At 48.2% G+C, this 16436-nt stretch overlaps 1 protein-coding gene across 1 annotated transcript in view; it reads right to left on the bottom strand.

The window, feature by feature from the left end:
- Nucleotides 1-2081: 2081 nt before the first annotated feature.
- Nucleotides 2082-16436, bottom strand: part of SSTR2 (somatostatin receptor 2) — a 42708-nt gene continuing 28353 nt past the window's right edge. The window contains exon 2 of the mRNA XM_075350679.1: nucleotides 2082-7228. Coding sequence (XP_075206794.1) covers nucleotides 6028-7143 — 1116 coding nt within the window. The 5' untranslated portion in view covers nucleotides 7144-7228 and the 3' untranslated portion in view covers nucleotides 2082-6027. The remainder of the gene's footprint in view (nucleotides 7229-16436) is intronic.

Here is a 16436-nt window from a genome sequence, read left to right as displayed (position 1 = left end):
GTTATTTACCATATTTTTATTTTAGTGCACATAACAGTAACTACATACCTCTAGTATGTCAGCACGGGAAGCCAACTAATTTGTTATGTTTTCCCGTAATTATTCCGTAAATAGCAAGTAGAGTGATCTATATGTAGTCTGTTTTTTGTCTTTTATTTCACTTTGATGTTTTTTTCAATGATTTTAAAATAAGATTTTCAGACATAATTGATTAATTATAACGATATACCCAGAACACTACATTAGACTAGGACTAAACAGTGAAACCTGTTGCGCGATTTACCCTGTTTTTCCAAACATAAGCTCTACCCCAAAAATAAGCCCTAGTTGCAGTTTAATAATGAATTGTCTATGCAACTAAAAAAGATAAAGACTACTGCAAGACACTTCATTATAGAAAGCAGACACCCCCAAAAGAGATAAAAAGAAGACATAAGAGCCTGCAATCATATTCACCAGACCACGAACAGGAGGACCTGCAGTGGAACGCACACCCACACACATCAGATTGCACACACCCACACACATCAGATTGCACAAACACACACAAACATCAGATCATACACATCAGGTTGCACACACAATCACACATCAGATCGCACACATTCCCACCACATCCAGTGATACTGATTGCTTCTGACTGGCAGAGGAACCTGGGACGCAGTACAGTGGAGCGTGAGGACCTTCGGTGGAATGCATGGAGGACTCACAGGTCCTTTATGTGTTCCACCACAGGTTCTCAGGCTCCACTGCACTGTGTCCCATTTTCCCTGCTGGCTGGAAGCTATCGGTATCACTGGATGTGGTGTGTGTGTGTGTGTGTGTGTGTGTGCGATCTGATGTGTGATTTTGTGTGCATCTGATGTGTGTTATGTGTGTATGATCTGATGTGTGTATGAGTGTGTGTGTGTGCGATCTGATATGTCTGTGTGCACGACTTGATATATGTGAGTGTGTCGGCCAGAAGCAAGGGAGGACCACTGTGGAGCATACCTGCTGGGAGGGCACATCGAAGATCGCAAGAGGACCTGGGAGCCACACAGACGTCCAGGGTCTGACAAGTATGGTTCTCCTGGGAGGGGGGGGGGGTAAATTTACCCCAAGCCATGTTTCCTCAAAAATAAGACCTACCCAAAAATAAGCGCTAGCGCTTTTTTCAGGGCAAAAAAAGTATAAGGCAGTGTCTTATTTTTGGAAAAACACATGTAAGTTGGCTAGGTGTCGCTGCTACATGACAGAACAATAAAAGTGAATGGGGTCACATTGTGACCCCAAAGATACTGCCCCTGCGACAAGCCAGTCACAAGATGTCCAACCTTGTAGGATTTTTTGCAATTTACTCATCACAATACACTTTGGGTCACAATGAGACCCCCTTCACTTGTAAGGTGCCACGATGTATCAGCAACAACTAGTGAATTCTGGTCGTGGGATAGTTGTCACGGCTAAAGATGCCATGTAGCCCCCACATTTTTCCTTGTACATTATGGGCTAAATAACGAGTCCGTCTTTTTTGGACATGGAATATTAGCGTTCTACCTTTCCTTCCTTTTTCTAGTAATCCTCTGAAGGCGTACACCCGCAATATTGCTGCAAGTCCTAAATAGTCAGTAACAGTTCTCCATAGAACTTTATAAGCACAAACTGGCATATCCTAGCTCAGTAAATTGGAAACCATTTATTTACTAAAAGCAGATTTTATCTGTCAATTGAGAATTTTGAGAATCAGTGGTCAGTCCGGGAGGAGAAAGAAGTGGATTCCTCTAAGATATATTACAAAGTTTCTAATTTCATGTGTACTATTGATTTATGAAAAACATTTAAAATTACGGTTACTCTTTAAGGTCCATCAATATCTGTCGAACGTTTGCGTATTTTTAATAGATATCTTTACATGGTATATTATATCCAAAGTAAAAGCCATAAAGAAGAATACAACGTCTGTTTTTTAATGTTGCCACAAGCATTTTTATAATTTAAGCACTTTCTGAAAATATATAACAAAATTTAAATATGACAAACAGAGAACATCTGAAAAGTTATATGACAAATTTCTCTTAATATATATTCATGGTAGGTTGTGGCTTACCCCCCCCCCCCCCCCCCCCAAAAATGACACAGGAGAGGAGAACCCAACAAAAAAATATCAGGATCTTTTCCTGGATGGGAGGAACTGTTTGCTCCACTGCTTTTTGAAGAATATCTAAGCCATTGGTTTGGTTCTATCTCAATTCTTTGCTAACACTGTAGTGCCTGAAGACACAAGGGCCCTGCTTCATTAATACTGGTGCTGTTCACACCACGTTGATGAAGGGGTATGCTGGAGTCAGGCCCATCTGTAAAGTGTTGCACGCCTCCATTCCCCTCGCCACAAATCTAACTTAAGAAGTATAGCAGCTGTGGTTTCACATTCCCATGCTGCACCAATCTGCCCACTTTAGCAGAGATGGGCAAAACCGGTGTGAAAATGACAAAAGTCGCTAGATTTAATCAAAGTGCTTTACGCTAGATTATTAGTGAAAACTAGTGATGAGAAAGCACTACGATGCTCTGGTACTCGGTACTTGTAACAAGCAGCTTTGCGTACCAAACATAATGGAAGTCAATGGGGAACGTGAGAATTTTTTAGGAAGATCTTCCAAAAAAATGCTTGAGTTCCCCATTGGCTTCCATTATACTCGGTACTCGAGTCAAGTCCATCTGAGAGTACAACTGCTTGTTACGAGTACCAAGCACCCGAGCATGGTAACGCTTGCTCATCACTAATGAAAACACTTTGATGAAATGGGGTCTAGCCATCAGAGCCTATTGGGAAGTGCAGTGATTAGGAATGATTGAATACCACAAATATTCGCCTTTGCGAATATTCACCGAATAGGTCGCGGCTATTCGACTATTCGTGAGTATTCGATGCGCAATGTAAGTCTATGGGAAACCCGAATAACAATTATTCGGGCTTCCCATAGACTTACATTGCCAATCGAACATTCACATAGCGGTGACCTATTTGTCGGATATTCGCGAAGGCGAATATTTTGGTATTCGATCATCCCTAGTAGTGACCCAATGTTTTTTTAACCACATAGTAGACATGAGTGCTTGGGTCCACCTTGTTTAAAGGCAACAGCACCCTATACGTTAGATGTATAGATGTGTCCATCTTTTCCTTTCCTCTTGGCTTCACATATATTGACTGGTAGCACAATATTTCTGGCTGTGAAAAATAGTAAGATTATGTGATATTCTATTAGGAGAGGTTTAAACTATATGTATAGAGATGAGCGAATCTAACCTGTAAAGTTCGGAGTTCATGCTGAACGTTGGGTGTCTGCGGCTCGAACCAAACATGGTCTTTTAAAAAAAGTCTGTGCCCAACTTCAGGTGCTGTTTGTATGCTAACCACTTGATCGAGCATCGGTGTGCTTGGGTACACTTAGTGATCGGCCCAGTGACAGCAGTCTGTGGCTCTCAATGGGGGTATAAACATTGATGGATGCTGTGTCTTTAAAAAAAAACAAAAAGAAAGCCCTCCCTTCCCTGAAAGTGCACTGGTTGTATGTGTGCGCAGAGGCGAACTGCCCAATCATTGACTTCCATTATATTCGTTATTCGAGTCGAGCCCACAAGTTCAGGTCTCCATTGACTTATATGGGGTTAAGGGTTCGGAAACAAGTTCAGGTCAAGTTCAGATCCCAAAATGAACTTCTATCTAAATTCCGGCTAAACCTGCCAAACCCGAACTTCCATGGATCCGCTCATCTCTATATATGTATCTGTATGTGGTCTGGATTGGGATGTCACTCGAAGTCTTTTTCTCCCGTGTACCAGATTCTTTAATGAAATTTGGAAATCTAAGTGTGGACACATCTGTATAAGATACCAAAAAAATAAAAATCCTGGCACTAAACTTTACACCATTCTGCAAAAATAGTCTAGTTCTAAATGTGAACTCAGTAGGTCTGTGTGAAAGTTAGCTAAAGTCAATAAATAAAATGAAAGTGGCTTCATTTGGTTCCTCTGAAGGTACCAGTATCAGTTACAAAGTTGGCAAAGTATAGAAATACTAGGTACTCTATGAGTACTATATATATATGTAGGCACAATATCACTTTACCCTGCAAAGGTTAATACCAGTCTTGGGTTTCATCTTTGAATTAGGGAGTAGCAGTACCGATATGCCCATTTTAAATGCCAATTCCTACAAGGGTAGAACAATCAGCAGTTCCAAGCATGTTAGCAATAGCAGCCTTTTTGGTATCCACTACTTGCTGGTAGAGCCAGGGTAGACCATGTGGTGAATGAAGAAATGTCCAGGAACTGTTCTATGGTGGGTTATTTGTACCACCCATAGGTTGGAAAATTTAGAAGATTCCTCTTCTTTTACAATATTGTCTCTCTTGTTTTATTACATTTTTCCATTTTTTACTCTAGATTTGGACTAAAAAGTCAACTTTCTCCACAAAGAGGGCAAGGCCATTGTGCCCAAACGTAAAGTGCAGTGTGTTACTTCATGAATATAAAGTGCACTTACTACAAGAAAGTAAATATTTTATGCCGAGCTACAAAAAAAATATATATATAACCACCAATCTCAAGGTTATTGCTAAAAATGAAAAGTAGCCATTAAATAAATCGTGTTTGTGTGTATGAATATGCTTTATCTAAATATATACAGTATATTAAGAGCTAGGCAAACCTATCGGAGATAACCTAACACAACACTTTAGGCTGGTGCCTCACCTGTCTGATATAAAACATAATAAAGGATCAATGGTGAACTTGATACCGGTTTTCAGCAGTACAGTTCATGAAAATGGTTATTAAAATGTCTCAAAATGTTTAGTGAATACCATATGATGGTACGATGATGACCTGTAGTCTTGCGAAACGTCGTCAACGGGGTAACTGATATTGTAAATGGCGACTATAACACAGTAAGTTGGACTTTGCTGAGATATTTATCATCTGTTAGGCAAAATCTTTAGATGGATTCTTCAATTTTTCAAAGTAGTTAACAAATTTCTTTCTAAGTTCTGGTTAGTCTTGTAAAACGTTGGCAATTGAGCAGTTGATACTGAAAAGGCAGTCATAACTTAGCAATATTGTCTTCACTTCCTGGGAGATACTTTCCACTGTTGAACAACATCTTCAATTTTTCAAAAAGTTTAGTGAATCCTATATGACAGTACTGTGACCTGTAGTCCTACAAAACATTGGCAATGGGGCTGTTGTTATTGGATGTCCGACCATAGCCTAAGAACATTGACGTTGATCTTTACCTCCTCAAGATACAATTGACTGTTGGGCAAGTTCTTTAGCTGGATCCTTCAATTTTTCAAAACAAGTTAGTGAATCCCAAATGGTGTTCTGTTGACCTGTTGTCTTGTAAAATGTTTGCAATTGGTCAGGTTATGTTGAGCCATAACCCAGCAATAATGATACTTATGTAAGTCTTCACTTCCTTGAGATTCTTTCCACTGTTGAACAAAGTCTTCAAGTTTCAAAAATGTTAATGAATCCCATATGATAGTATAGTGACTTGTAGTCTTGTAAAATTTTGGCAATTGAGTATTTGATAATGAAAATACTTTTATAATCCACCACTACTGATGTATATGTAGGTCTTCAACTCCTTGAGATACGTTCCGATGTTGAGCAAGGTTTTTAGCCTAAGAATTTGGGTTCACTAATTGAAGTCTATACGGCCACACAGAAGGAATTGTTCCTCCGTTCCCTACAGTACATTCCTCATGTATTATGTTTTTTAGCAACTTAACATATTTTGGACCCTACACACAAGATCTGGCAGTGAAGTGTTTTGAGGAAGGCCATGACTCTGGAACTGTATTAAGTGCAAACATCTACAAATTCTTAAGATTCTAAATATTTTGTGAGCCATCATCTGTAAACGAAGGAGCTTTTATAGAACTTTCATCCATAAGCAGATTCCTACACTTCCATAACCTGCAGATCTTTTTTAGGTGAATTTGCTCATATATACAGCTTTATTTTATACTTCACATATGCCTAGATACTTGTTTGAAGATCACCGTTAAGCAATGTGCGTTGCGTTTCCGTTGTTTCATTTAACCTAGATTTGTCTTGTTTGCTATCACTTCTGTCTGCTTCATCCATGCCACTGACCCTGGATAAGCAAAGGACGTTCTGAAAACTCTTTTTAAAGTTGTCAGATAGAAAGGCATAAAGTATGGGATTGGCACAACTGTTAGCATAACTGAGAACCACAACAAAGTCCCACATAGCTTTTAGACCTGGAGTTGGCACTATTAAAAGAGAAACAGAGGAAACATTGAAGATGTAGAATGGAAGCCAGCAAAAGATGAAAACGGCTACCACTATAGAAACCATCCTCGTAACTTTCTTTTCTGATCGTTTTCTTTTGGAGGAACCGACTCTTATACCAGAGGACTTCACTTTGATGATGATGAACAGATAGCAAAGGCAGATAATACTGAGAGGAACCAAAAATCCTAGGATGAAGGCATAAATTATAAAACCAGTGTACCAGGTGCCAGAGTTGTCTGGCCAAATAATGGTGCAGCTGCTTCTTCCACTACGAGAAGATTGTACCCCAGCATAATTCATGATGGGCATGATGACCAAAAGTGAGATGGTCCATACAGCAGCATTGACCATCTTAGCAGTCCTTGGTCTCCTCCATTTTGCTGACTTGATTGGGTGAACCACTGCAAGGTACCGGTCTATACTCATGACTGTAAGGCAGAAGATGCTGGTGAACTGGTTAATGCCATCCACCGTCATGACAATTCTGCAAATAACTTTGCCAAAGGGCCAATGGACCAAAGCCACCTGCATGGCCAGAAAAGGCAAGCCGAGCATAAAGAGTTCATCCGCTATAGCTAAGTTTAGGATATATATGTTGGTTATGGTCTTCATCTTGGCATATCGGAGTATTACATAAATGACCAGTGTATTTCCACAAAGTCCTACAATACAAACCACAAAGTAGATGAAGGTAAGGATGGCATTGCTTGTCATGTCATAATAATGTGATGTTTCGTTCATGGATGCATTGCTAGTGGTCTCCATTATATACCCCTGCGAAACAGGAGAAAAGTACAACTCTGTGATGTTGGGTAAATCTGAGTAATCCTGCTCCATTTTGTCGTCCTCTAGTGAGAGCAAATGACGTTTGTCTATTCCATTCTCGGGGCAGACTCTTCCGTTCTTCGTAGTCTGTTGAGCACTAAAACAAAACACATAAAAGCAAAAAATCATTAAAAGCTAGCAACTGCAAGTAGCAACAGATTGACAAATCTATTAATTATGTGAAAGGCCATGTTTCTCTGGTTATACATTATTTATCTCTTGGACTTACATGTATACCATGATGTTAGGTGACATGAGAAATCTATACAGTTTAAACCTACCCAAAAGATTAATAATATAATATTAATCTTTGCTTCTATAGCGCCAGCATATGCTGCGGCATATTCAGAGGGAACTTGCACAAACAAGATAAGACTTTATAGAGTAACACATAGTTCAACACATTCCAAGAGAAGTGAGGGCCCGGATTGCAAACTTACAATCTATAGGGAAATAAGACTAACACTGAAAGTAAAAGGTAAAAATAAAGTGCTTGTCATGGAAGGTGCAGCCACCAGTATAATAAGTAAGGGCAATCAAATAATGCTGCATGTATCAGTCACCAGCCAGTATCTGTACAATTACAAGTACAAAGTACTACCAAGTGTGTGGAAGAAAGAACAGGGAATAATTAGTTAGGGCAGTCTAAAGAAATGTGTTTTTGAAACTGTGGATACAAGAATTAAACAACTCATCTGTGGTAGTGCATTCCAGAAAATTTGAGCAGCATTAGAGAAGTCCTGGATATGGGAGTGGGAGGTTCCGATTATAGAGGATGTTAGTCTTAGCTCATTAGCAGAATGGAGAGGACAGATAAAGTGGTAGATATAAATTATTGAGAAGATGTAGGGTGGTGCAGAGCTTTGTAAGAGCGATAAGTTTATATTGGATTCTGTACTGGATGGCCAACCCGTGCAAAGACTGGCACATGGTGGCGGCATTAGTGTAGCGATTAGACAGAAATGTAATCCTGGCTGCTGTATTTGTGTTGCCCCCACGTCAGCAGCCGGGCTGCTCGGATCCGGATCCGCAATGGCTTGAGAGGGCTCCGGACCAGGGGGTCGTACGGCTCCTCAAACCAAGGGGGTTATGTACAGGGGATGGTGTGGAAAGTTCGTGACGCCACCCGTGGTGCATGGTAAGATGGAGTACCACCACTGCGATTGGGAGTACCCGGTGGCGATGGTGTGGGCAGCTAAGTGTTTAACCCATCCACTGGTAGGGGTATGCCCCGGGACTCGGTGATAGTGACGGGGATGTGCCGTTGGGACGGTAAGGGTCACTTGCGTACTCACTCAGTCAAATAACGCTGACACGGACAACTGTATTAAACCAAAGTTCTGGACACCGCTGCCGTTGAGAGGGAGCACGCCTGGGTCCCGTGCCCGTTGGTGTTGCCTGTTAGTATATTTCCTTTTCCGTGGCACCTTGTCTTCTAGTTGGTCCCTTTAGTCTGAAACTAATCGGGTCCCGCTCCCCAGTGTGGCTAACTGGGTGAGCTTGCTCTCAGGGTTCACGTTCGGGATTTTCTGGACCATGTAGTGGAAAGTCCTAACCCCCTCATTGCGCTAGTACCCCGATTTTGGAGTGAATGGAGAACGGATCTTGAAGGCTCCGTCCTCATCGGGTAAATTGTCAGGACGCTTGAAGCTTCTTTCTGACCTATGGTCCACGTACTCCGTCGTGCCCTGGCCTTTGCCCGGTGATGGAACAAGGCTGCCAGCTGTCCTCCTCGACAATCCGTGCCCCTTGTCACGATCCCCTGCGACCGGGGTCCAGCTCCTACCAGGCCCAGACCAACGTCTGCCACCTAGTAGTTCACGGAGCCAAGCTCCTGACCTCTCCTCTTGAGAGTCACCCCTCAACTCACTGTCTCCTGACACTCCTGACCCCCCCTTAACCAACCCCCCAAGTGGGCGACCCTATTCCGCTCAGGCCGTCCACTGGTGTGTCTGGTGGGTGTGGTGCAGAGTGTTCCTAGGATTTTAATTAGCTTGTTCTTGGCAACTCCAATGGTTAGGGACCCATAACCAAGGAGGAGGTGGATATTGCACAGAAGGGCAGATTGCACAATACCCTGTGACGACCTGATAGGCCAAGGTGTCACATATTTATGATAGCTTGGAGAGGGGAGAGCTTCCAAGTAGTAGAGAGTTGCAGTAATCCATGCGAGAATGAATAAGAGCGACAGTAAGAGTTTTTGCAGAGTCAAAGGTAAGAAAAGGTCAAATTCTAGAGATGTTTTTGAGGTGTAGGTGACATGAGTGAATGAATGTGGGGAGTGAAGGAAAGATCTGTGTCAAATATAACCCCAAAACAGCGGGCATTCTGCTTGTTAATTAAAACATTGAGCTTTGCTCTATTTGTATTCATAAAACATGCTAAATTCTGCTGAACCTGTTATCAGACATGGGATGGAATAGTTCTAAGGGAATACATTTGAGATGAACATATCTGATTGTTCCACGCCATCCAAAGTCCAGGTGAGTGCTCTTTGGCCATGGACAGGAGCTGCGCAAATTTCCTTAACCTCCAGAATCCCAGACTTTGACTATGAGTAGCTGGGGTGGCAAGACGTCACTTCTGTGCTGCACGCCATACTTATGACATCACACCAAGGAAACTGGAAGCTGAGGAAATTTGCACAGTCCTGTCCACGGCCAGAGAGCACTGACCTACACCATGGATTGGGCTTGTGCACAGCGATACGCTCATCTCTAGAGTAAATATAATTTTCTTAAATGAACTGCTCTCTAGAAACCAACAGAATCCTTCAAAATTGTTGTGTCACCATTGGTCTTGTTTCTCTAAACCCTGGCAATCAATGGGAAAAATTTAGCCAGCCATAGATTTTAGCATTGCATACTGTGCCTTGAAACACCAGAGCAGGGGTAGATTTTAATAAGTGGCTGCCAAGAATGACTTGTGTGACACCCTGGACTAGCCAGGTAGTCACAGACATACCAATACACACACACACACCCTAGGCAGTTACAGCAGCCAAACACAAAACTCTTGTTGCCTCCCTCCAGGGTCTGATGTCCACACCAGGTGGGGTGGAGCCAGGCGGTTGGCCCCACCCACCGAGGAGTTCACAGGCCTGGAGGCGGGAAAAGTGCCAGATTAGTCTTGGAGGTGAAAGTGAGAGGAGTGAACACTTGGGTGTCTGGGTTGGAGCCCAGACACTAACAGCAAGGTTGGCAGACGGTGGTGGCCGTCTGCAGGTGTTAGTGTAACTCCGCAGAGCCGTAAAGACCGGGGTCGGGCGTCAGCCCGCCGGTACTGGACCGGGGAATGGAGTGAAGCTAAGTACACAGGCAGGGCCATCGGACCCCGACCAGGCTTGGAGCCGCCGTCCATAGTCAAATCCGAATGTGACAGGAACCCCAGGGGTTTCCTAACAACCAAGTCCGATTGAAGGCAACCGTCCACCCAGAGAGGATATACAGCCACCGCCACAGGCTAGAGATCCAAGGGCCAGCGCCTGCGGGCAAAACGGGCTCCTACGGCACCTATACGCCGGGGAGCGGACTACCGGTGGGCAACCACAGGAGTCAGAACATTCTAAAAGGTGCAGGGAAAGACAGCCACCATCAGCCGTCCGGGGAGAGTGTGGCGCCCCTGAGGCTTCCGTCGCCACAGGTCATTGCACCCCATCCAGCGGTGTGATGCCCCATTCTGGGAGAGGAAGAGAGTGAACTCCGGTCCCCTTGTAAATCCACACTACACCCATTGTTAGGTACATACTGGGACCAGGGAAAGTGGCAGTTACCCCCCCATGCTGCATGCTGGGAGGGGTCGTAAGACCCATCCCTGCTCCTCTAGGGTAGAACAGAGCAACTGGGGAGGTGGGAGGAGCCATCTGAGAGCAGACAAAGGAAGGAAGGTCAAGTTTAGTCAGTCTGTAGGGAGAAGTGGAAGGAAGCAGACGCAGAGTGAGCTGTCCTGCAGAACTGGGGCCTAGAGCTAGAGTAGCTTGGCCCAGGGAAGCAGGAGTAGCTGAGAGGCAGCAGAGAGACTCGGACATCGGAGTCTGTGGCCACTGGGGCTTAAGCATACTCCCTGGTAGCCGAATCCGAAGGGCAGGAGAGCTGCAAGCACCTGGCCCAAAAACATCCCAAAGGTACAGCTGCAGCATCAAGGCCCGGTGTGGACTCCAGCAGAGAAGCACCAGAGATAGGGCCTGCGCAGCCTGCTACAGAGGGAAAGGGACGTACCATCAGTCCCAGCAGCAAAGAGGGCCATTGCTGGATTCAGAGAAGCAGGGTCCTATCGTAACAAAGAAAAGTACAGGAGTAGGCCTCATACTCAGCTGGCCAGAAAGATCACCCCAAGTACTTCCAGGCCGACCGGATCCCCATCACCACCTGTAATGGTCTCCCAGGACTGGACTGTTTCCAAAGTAAAAGAGGAAAAGGTAAAGAGACTGTTGTTTGTGCCTGGTTCTTTCATTGCCTGTCGGCCCTGCACCGTGTTAGCCACACAACCCCATAGACTTTCATGAGCACTAACAGTGTCCCCGGGGCTCCGCTCCACCTGTGGGGAGCAGTACCACCATTGCTGCTATAACATCACCCCGGAGGCCTCACACAGCAGCGGCGGCTTAATAGCCGCAGACCACAGGTGGCGTCACGAACACAAACTTTATTCATCAAGCCACATATTCTACTGACACCCACCAGGGCCACGGAGCCGGGCCCAGCCACCACTGACTACCACCGGACTAGTCCAGCCCGGCACCGGGTGTCCCATAGCCCTGGGGTGGGCGAGTCAACTTTGGTGTCACAAACAGGATTTCGTGCCCGGTCGTACCGGGTACTGTGCACCTGAAGAATCGTGAAAAAGCCTGTGTTTTACTGAGAGACTGCCGCCATTGAAGACACTGAGCGCGGGAAGAAGGGGGGCGTGCAAGAAGAAAGGGTGCGAAGAGAAGCCCCGCCCCCTTGTCCAAGAAAAGAGCGCGAAGCGGTGCCCGCCATAGAAGGCGGAAGAAGAAGAAATGGCGACCAGATAAGCTGGCCGGCTGGCAGAGAGAGTCTAAATGCCAGACCAGCAGATAAAGAAAATGTACCTTATCGCAAACGGAGTGATGCCGGTCGTGATGGGCTGGGCGCCAGTCTGGCGCCAGATGCTAGTTCAGCCTCCGGCCCCGCCTCCGAGAAGGGAAAGGGAGCAGCCGAGTGGCGTGGTCGAGCACCCGAGCAGTGTTCCAGTCAGCATTCCCCAGGTCGGCAGCATGGCGGAGGAGCTGCAGCAAAGTGCACCAGGGACCGGAAGAGTGGATCCCGAGCTGGACCTGCTGAGAGAGGAAATGCGAGTCCTGGCCCGGAGGCTGAGTAGTGTGGAAGTGGAAGCGGACCGGCAGAAAGAAACGCCGAGGGTGCCGGAGGATCTGGAGCGGTGGATGGATGCCGCGGAGCGGAAGCAGGGTGAGCAACCAGAAACCCCGACCAGTCCGGACCCAGGGTCCCGCCACGCGCCCCCGCTTAGCCCCTTCACTGACCCCTGGCCTTCCCAGCCTACCCCGCGGACGCCCGGTGGGGCACCGGAGGCCTGCCTGAGACCCCCGCAGACGGAGCCTGGGGAGGGGTGGACCCTGAACAACTAGCGGGCCCCCTGCCGAGTCCCCCTGTGAGCCTCCTGGGAATGGCATCCCCGGGAGTGAATTGGGACGCAGCGCCCATTGAAAGCAGGGGACTGCAGCGGCCGCTGCTCCCCAAGGAAACTCCCATGGCCAGCGAGCTGACGTACCGGAGGCTGGTGGTAGAGTACCAGAGGGGGCGGGAACTCCGGGAGGAGAAACGGAGGGCCCGAGAAGCCGCTAATCTGGCCTCCAAAGAAGAGGTCAGGAAGGCCCTGAAGGGATCCGAGGGCCCGGTGCGACGGGGCCTAGTAGTGGATTTCCGACAAGCTGGTGGCTGGGGCTTCATCCGGGAGCCCGGTCTGGGCAAGGACGTGTTTGTGGCCCGAAGAGACATCGAGGAGCACCTGCCCAGAGGCCACCCAGGGCGCGATGCCAAGCCGGGTGATGTGGTGGAGTATACACGGCTGATGGGGGACCGTGGATGGTACGCGCTGCATGTACATATCCTGCAGGAAGGAGCGGCCCCAGAAGAACCAGAGTGGCGCCGCACAATGCAAGAGCGCAGCATCTCCCCTAGCAGCAGCACCACCTCAAGGCAGACCCAGGCCACAGAACTAAGCAGAGGTCCTGCAACAGCCACGCAAGAAACGCAGACCCGAATCTCCATGGTGTGTGTGATGCAGGGAGCCCGGCCAAAGCAGGGCCCTAGAGACCACAGCAACAGCCCCCTGCAGACAAGCAGCCCTCTGCAACAGCGCCGTGCAACACCTGCAAGCAGTCCCACTCCAATCCAGGCTGCAGAACAGCGCAGAAGGTCGGGGACCAGCGCCCAGGGGACCCAGACGATGATATCGTCGGCATACCTGCTGCCAGGAGCAATGCCGGAGTGGGAACCCCGCATCTACCCTCGTGAGTAAAGATGAAGAGATGCTGAACTGTATATAGCCCCTGTTTGCCCCTCATTCTTTTTGAAGAAGTCCCTTGTGTTCTGCCCCAATGTTCTTTTCGAAGATGACACCCTTTCCTGCTGCACTGCCCCTCATGCTTTTTGAAGACGTCACCCCCCATGTTTATGTATACCGGGCCACTAGACTGGAATGTGGGCCCCGGTAAATGTGATGTCTTATGTGTCTTATGTAACCAGGCCATTGGACTTAGTGGCTGGTTGATTATGTCCCATTGTTGTTTGAAAGGAAACGAACTGCCAGGCTACTGGACTTGTTGTAGCCAAAAATGTATATAGTTGCACCCGTTGTGCCCCCTACCAGAATTATGGGGGAAGTGCCCAAACTGTGCAATGAACTGAAAGTGCACACATAGTTTCTTTATAAGAAGTTGCAACGTTAAAGTATTTGTGCCTCCCATAAAGGGAAGAAATGTTAATTGTTTTATTGCTTTGCATACCAAAAATATTTTGCAGTTCTTCCACATGTTTTTGTTGTTTTTCAGCCCGAGGACGTGCTGGGATTTGCTGTGGGGGAGTGTGGCGCCCCTGAGGCTTCCGTCGCCACAGGTCATTGCACCCCATCCAGCGGTGTGATGCCCCATTCTGGGAGAGGAAGAGAGTGAACTCTGGTCCCCTGGTAAATCCACACTACACCCATTGTTAGGTACATACTGGGACCAGGGAAAGTGGCAGTTACCCCCCATGCTGCATGCTGGGAGGGGTCGTAAGACCCATCCCTGCTCCTATAGGGTAGAACAGAGCAACTGGGGAGGTGGGAGGAGCCATCTGAGAGCAGACAAAGGAAGGAAGGTCAAGTTTAGTCAGTCTGTAGGGAGAAGTGGAAGGAAGCAGACGCAGAGTGAGCTGTCCTGCAGAACTGGGGCCTAGAGCTAGAGTAGCTTGGCCCAGGGAAGCAGGAGTAGCTGAGAGGCAGCAGAGAGACTCGGACATCGGAGTCTGTGGCCACCGGGGCTTAAGCATACTCCCTGGTAGCCGAATCTGAAGGGCAGGAGAGCTGCAAGCACCTGGCCCAAAAACATCCCAAAGGTACAGCTGCAGCATCAAGGCCCAGTGTGGACTCCAGCAGAGAAGCACCAGAGAGAGGGCCTGCGCAGCCTGCTACAGAGGGAAAGGGACGTACCATCAGTCCCAGCAGCAAAGAGGGCCATTGCTGGATTCAGAGAAGCAGGGTCCTATCGTAACAAAGAAAAGTACAGGAGTAGGCCTCATACTCAGCTGGCCAGAAAGATCACCCCAAGTACTTCCAGGCCGACCGGATCCCCATCACCACCTGTAACGGTCTCCCAGGACTGGACTGTTTCCAAAGTAAAAGAGGAAAAGGTAAAGAGACTGTTGTTTGTGCCTGATTCTTTCATTGCCTGTCGGCCCTGCACCGTGTTGGCCACACAACCCCATAGACTTTCACGAGCACTAACAGTGTCCCCGGGGCTCCGCTCCACCTGTGGGGAGCAGTACCACCATTGCTGCTATAACATCACTCCGGAGGCCTCACACAGCAGCGGCGGCTTAATAGCCGCAGACCACAGGTGGCGTCACGAACACAAACTTTATTCATCAAGCCACATATTCTACTGACACCCACCAGGGCCACGGAGCCGGGCCCAGCCACCACTGACTACCACCGGACTAGTCCAGCCCGGCACCGGGTGTCCCATAGCCCTGGGGTGGGCGAGTCAAGAGCACAACAACAACACTGCAGCCGGCTGCGGCACCCGTCCATCCGGCCGTTTTGGTTTACCAGAGACTCTGTCAGCGATTGTCTGAGTGAGTACACCAGTGCCGCCAGCACCGCGCCGCGCAGTCCCTGCACCCCCAGCCATCCGGCCTCCCCGTTACACCATCGGGCCCCGGGATCACCAACCCCTGCCCACGGAGGGAACAACATCTCAGCTGCACCCTACCATCTCTCCCGGGATCCCCGTTACCAGCAGCGGTGGTGCCATCATCACCACGTCCTGTGGGTGGCGTCACGAACAATCTCCCTAACCAAACCACCCCCTTTTCACTCACGGGTGAGGAGCGCTGCTCGAGTCCCCGGGTCCGGTCCACCGCTCGAGCCACCGAGAAGCAGCAGCAGAGGCCCCGGACCCGAGCGTGGCGAGCGCGTCCCCTCCGCCCGTGACACTTGTTCTTCAAGATGCCCTAAGACAGTGTGCCGCTCCCATGCCTGTAGCAGCCGAGCTGCTCGGATCTGGACCCACTGTGTGGCTCGAGGGATCCTCCGGACTCGGGGGTCACGCGGACACACCAAATGAAAAGGAGGACGTAGTTGTACGCGCTTGGCCGTATTCAGTTCGTGACGCTACCCATGGTGTGTGGTGAAAGGTGGCACCACCGCTGCTGTTGTGGGATACCACGGGGGAGATGTAATGGCAGCTGGATGTTTACCCCTCCATGGGTAGGGATGGTTGCCCCGGGCCCTGTGGCTCTGTGCAGGGGGTGGCGATGGCAGGGGCTTGCGCACCCGGACGTACCAGGGGATGTTTGGTTACTCACAGCTGAATAAATCACACGAGTCTTTTGGTAAACCAAGGTGCTGGTGGCCGTCCGCCGCGGCCAGTTGTACTCTGGTCCCCCACCCGGGCTGGTGGTCGCTGTTTTTTGCCTCTACACTGTTTTTGCTTGTGTTGGACTTCCCGGTATGGAACACGGGAGTCCGCTCCCGGCTTGTTGTGTACCTGAGGAGCCGTGCCCGCTGAAGCTGACCCGTGGGATCTATCGGACCCTGGCAGTTGCCCTATCCCTCTCTGTGGG

This window comes from Anomaloglossus baeobatrachus, chromosome 5, assembly GCF_048569485.1.
Source record: "Anomaloglossus baeobatrachus isolate aAnoBae1 chromosome 5, aAnoBae1.hap1, whole genome shotgun sequence".
NCBI lineage: Eukaryota > Metazoa > Chordata > Amphibia > Anura > Aromobatidae > Anomaloglossus > Anomaloglossus baeobatrachus.
This window is presented reverse-complemented; position numbering and strand designations above follow the sequence as displayed.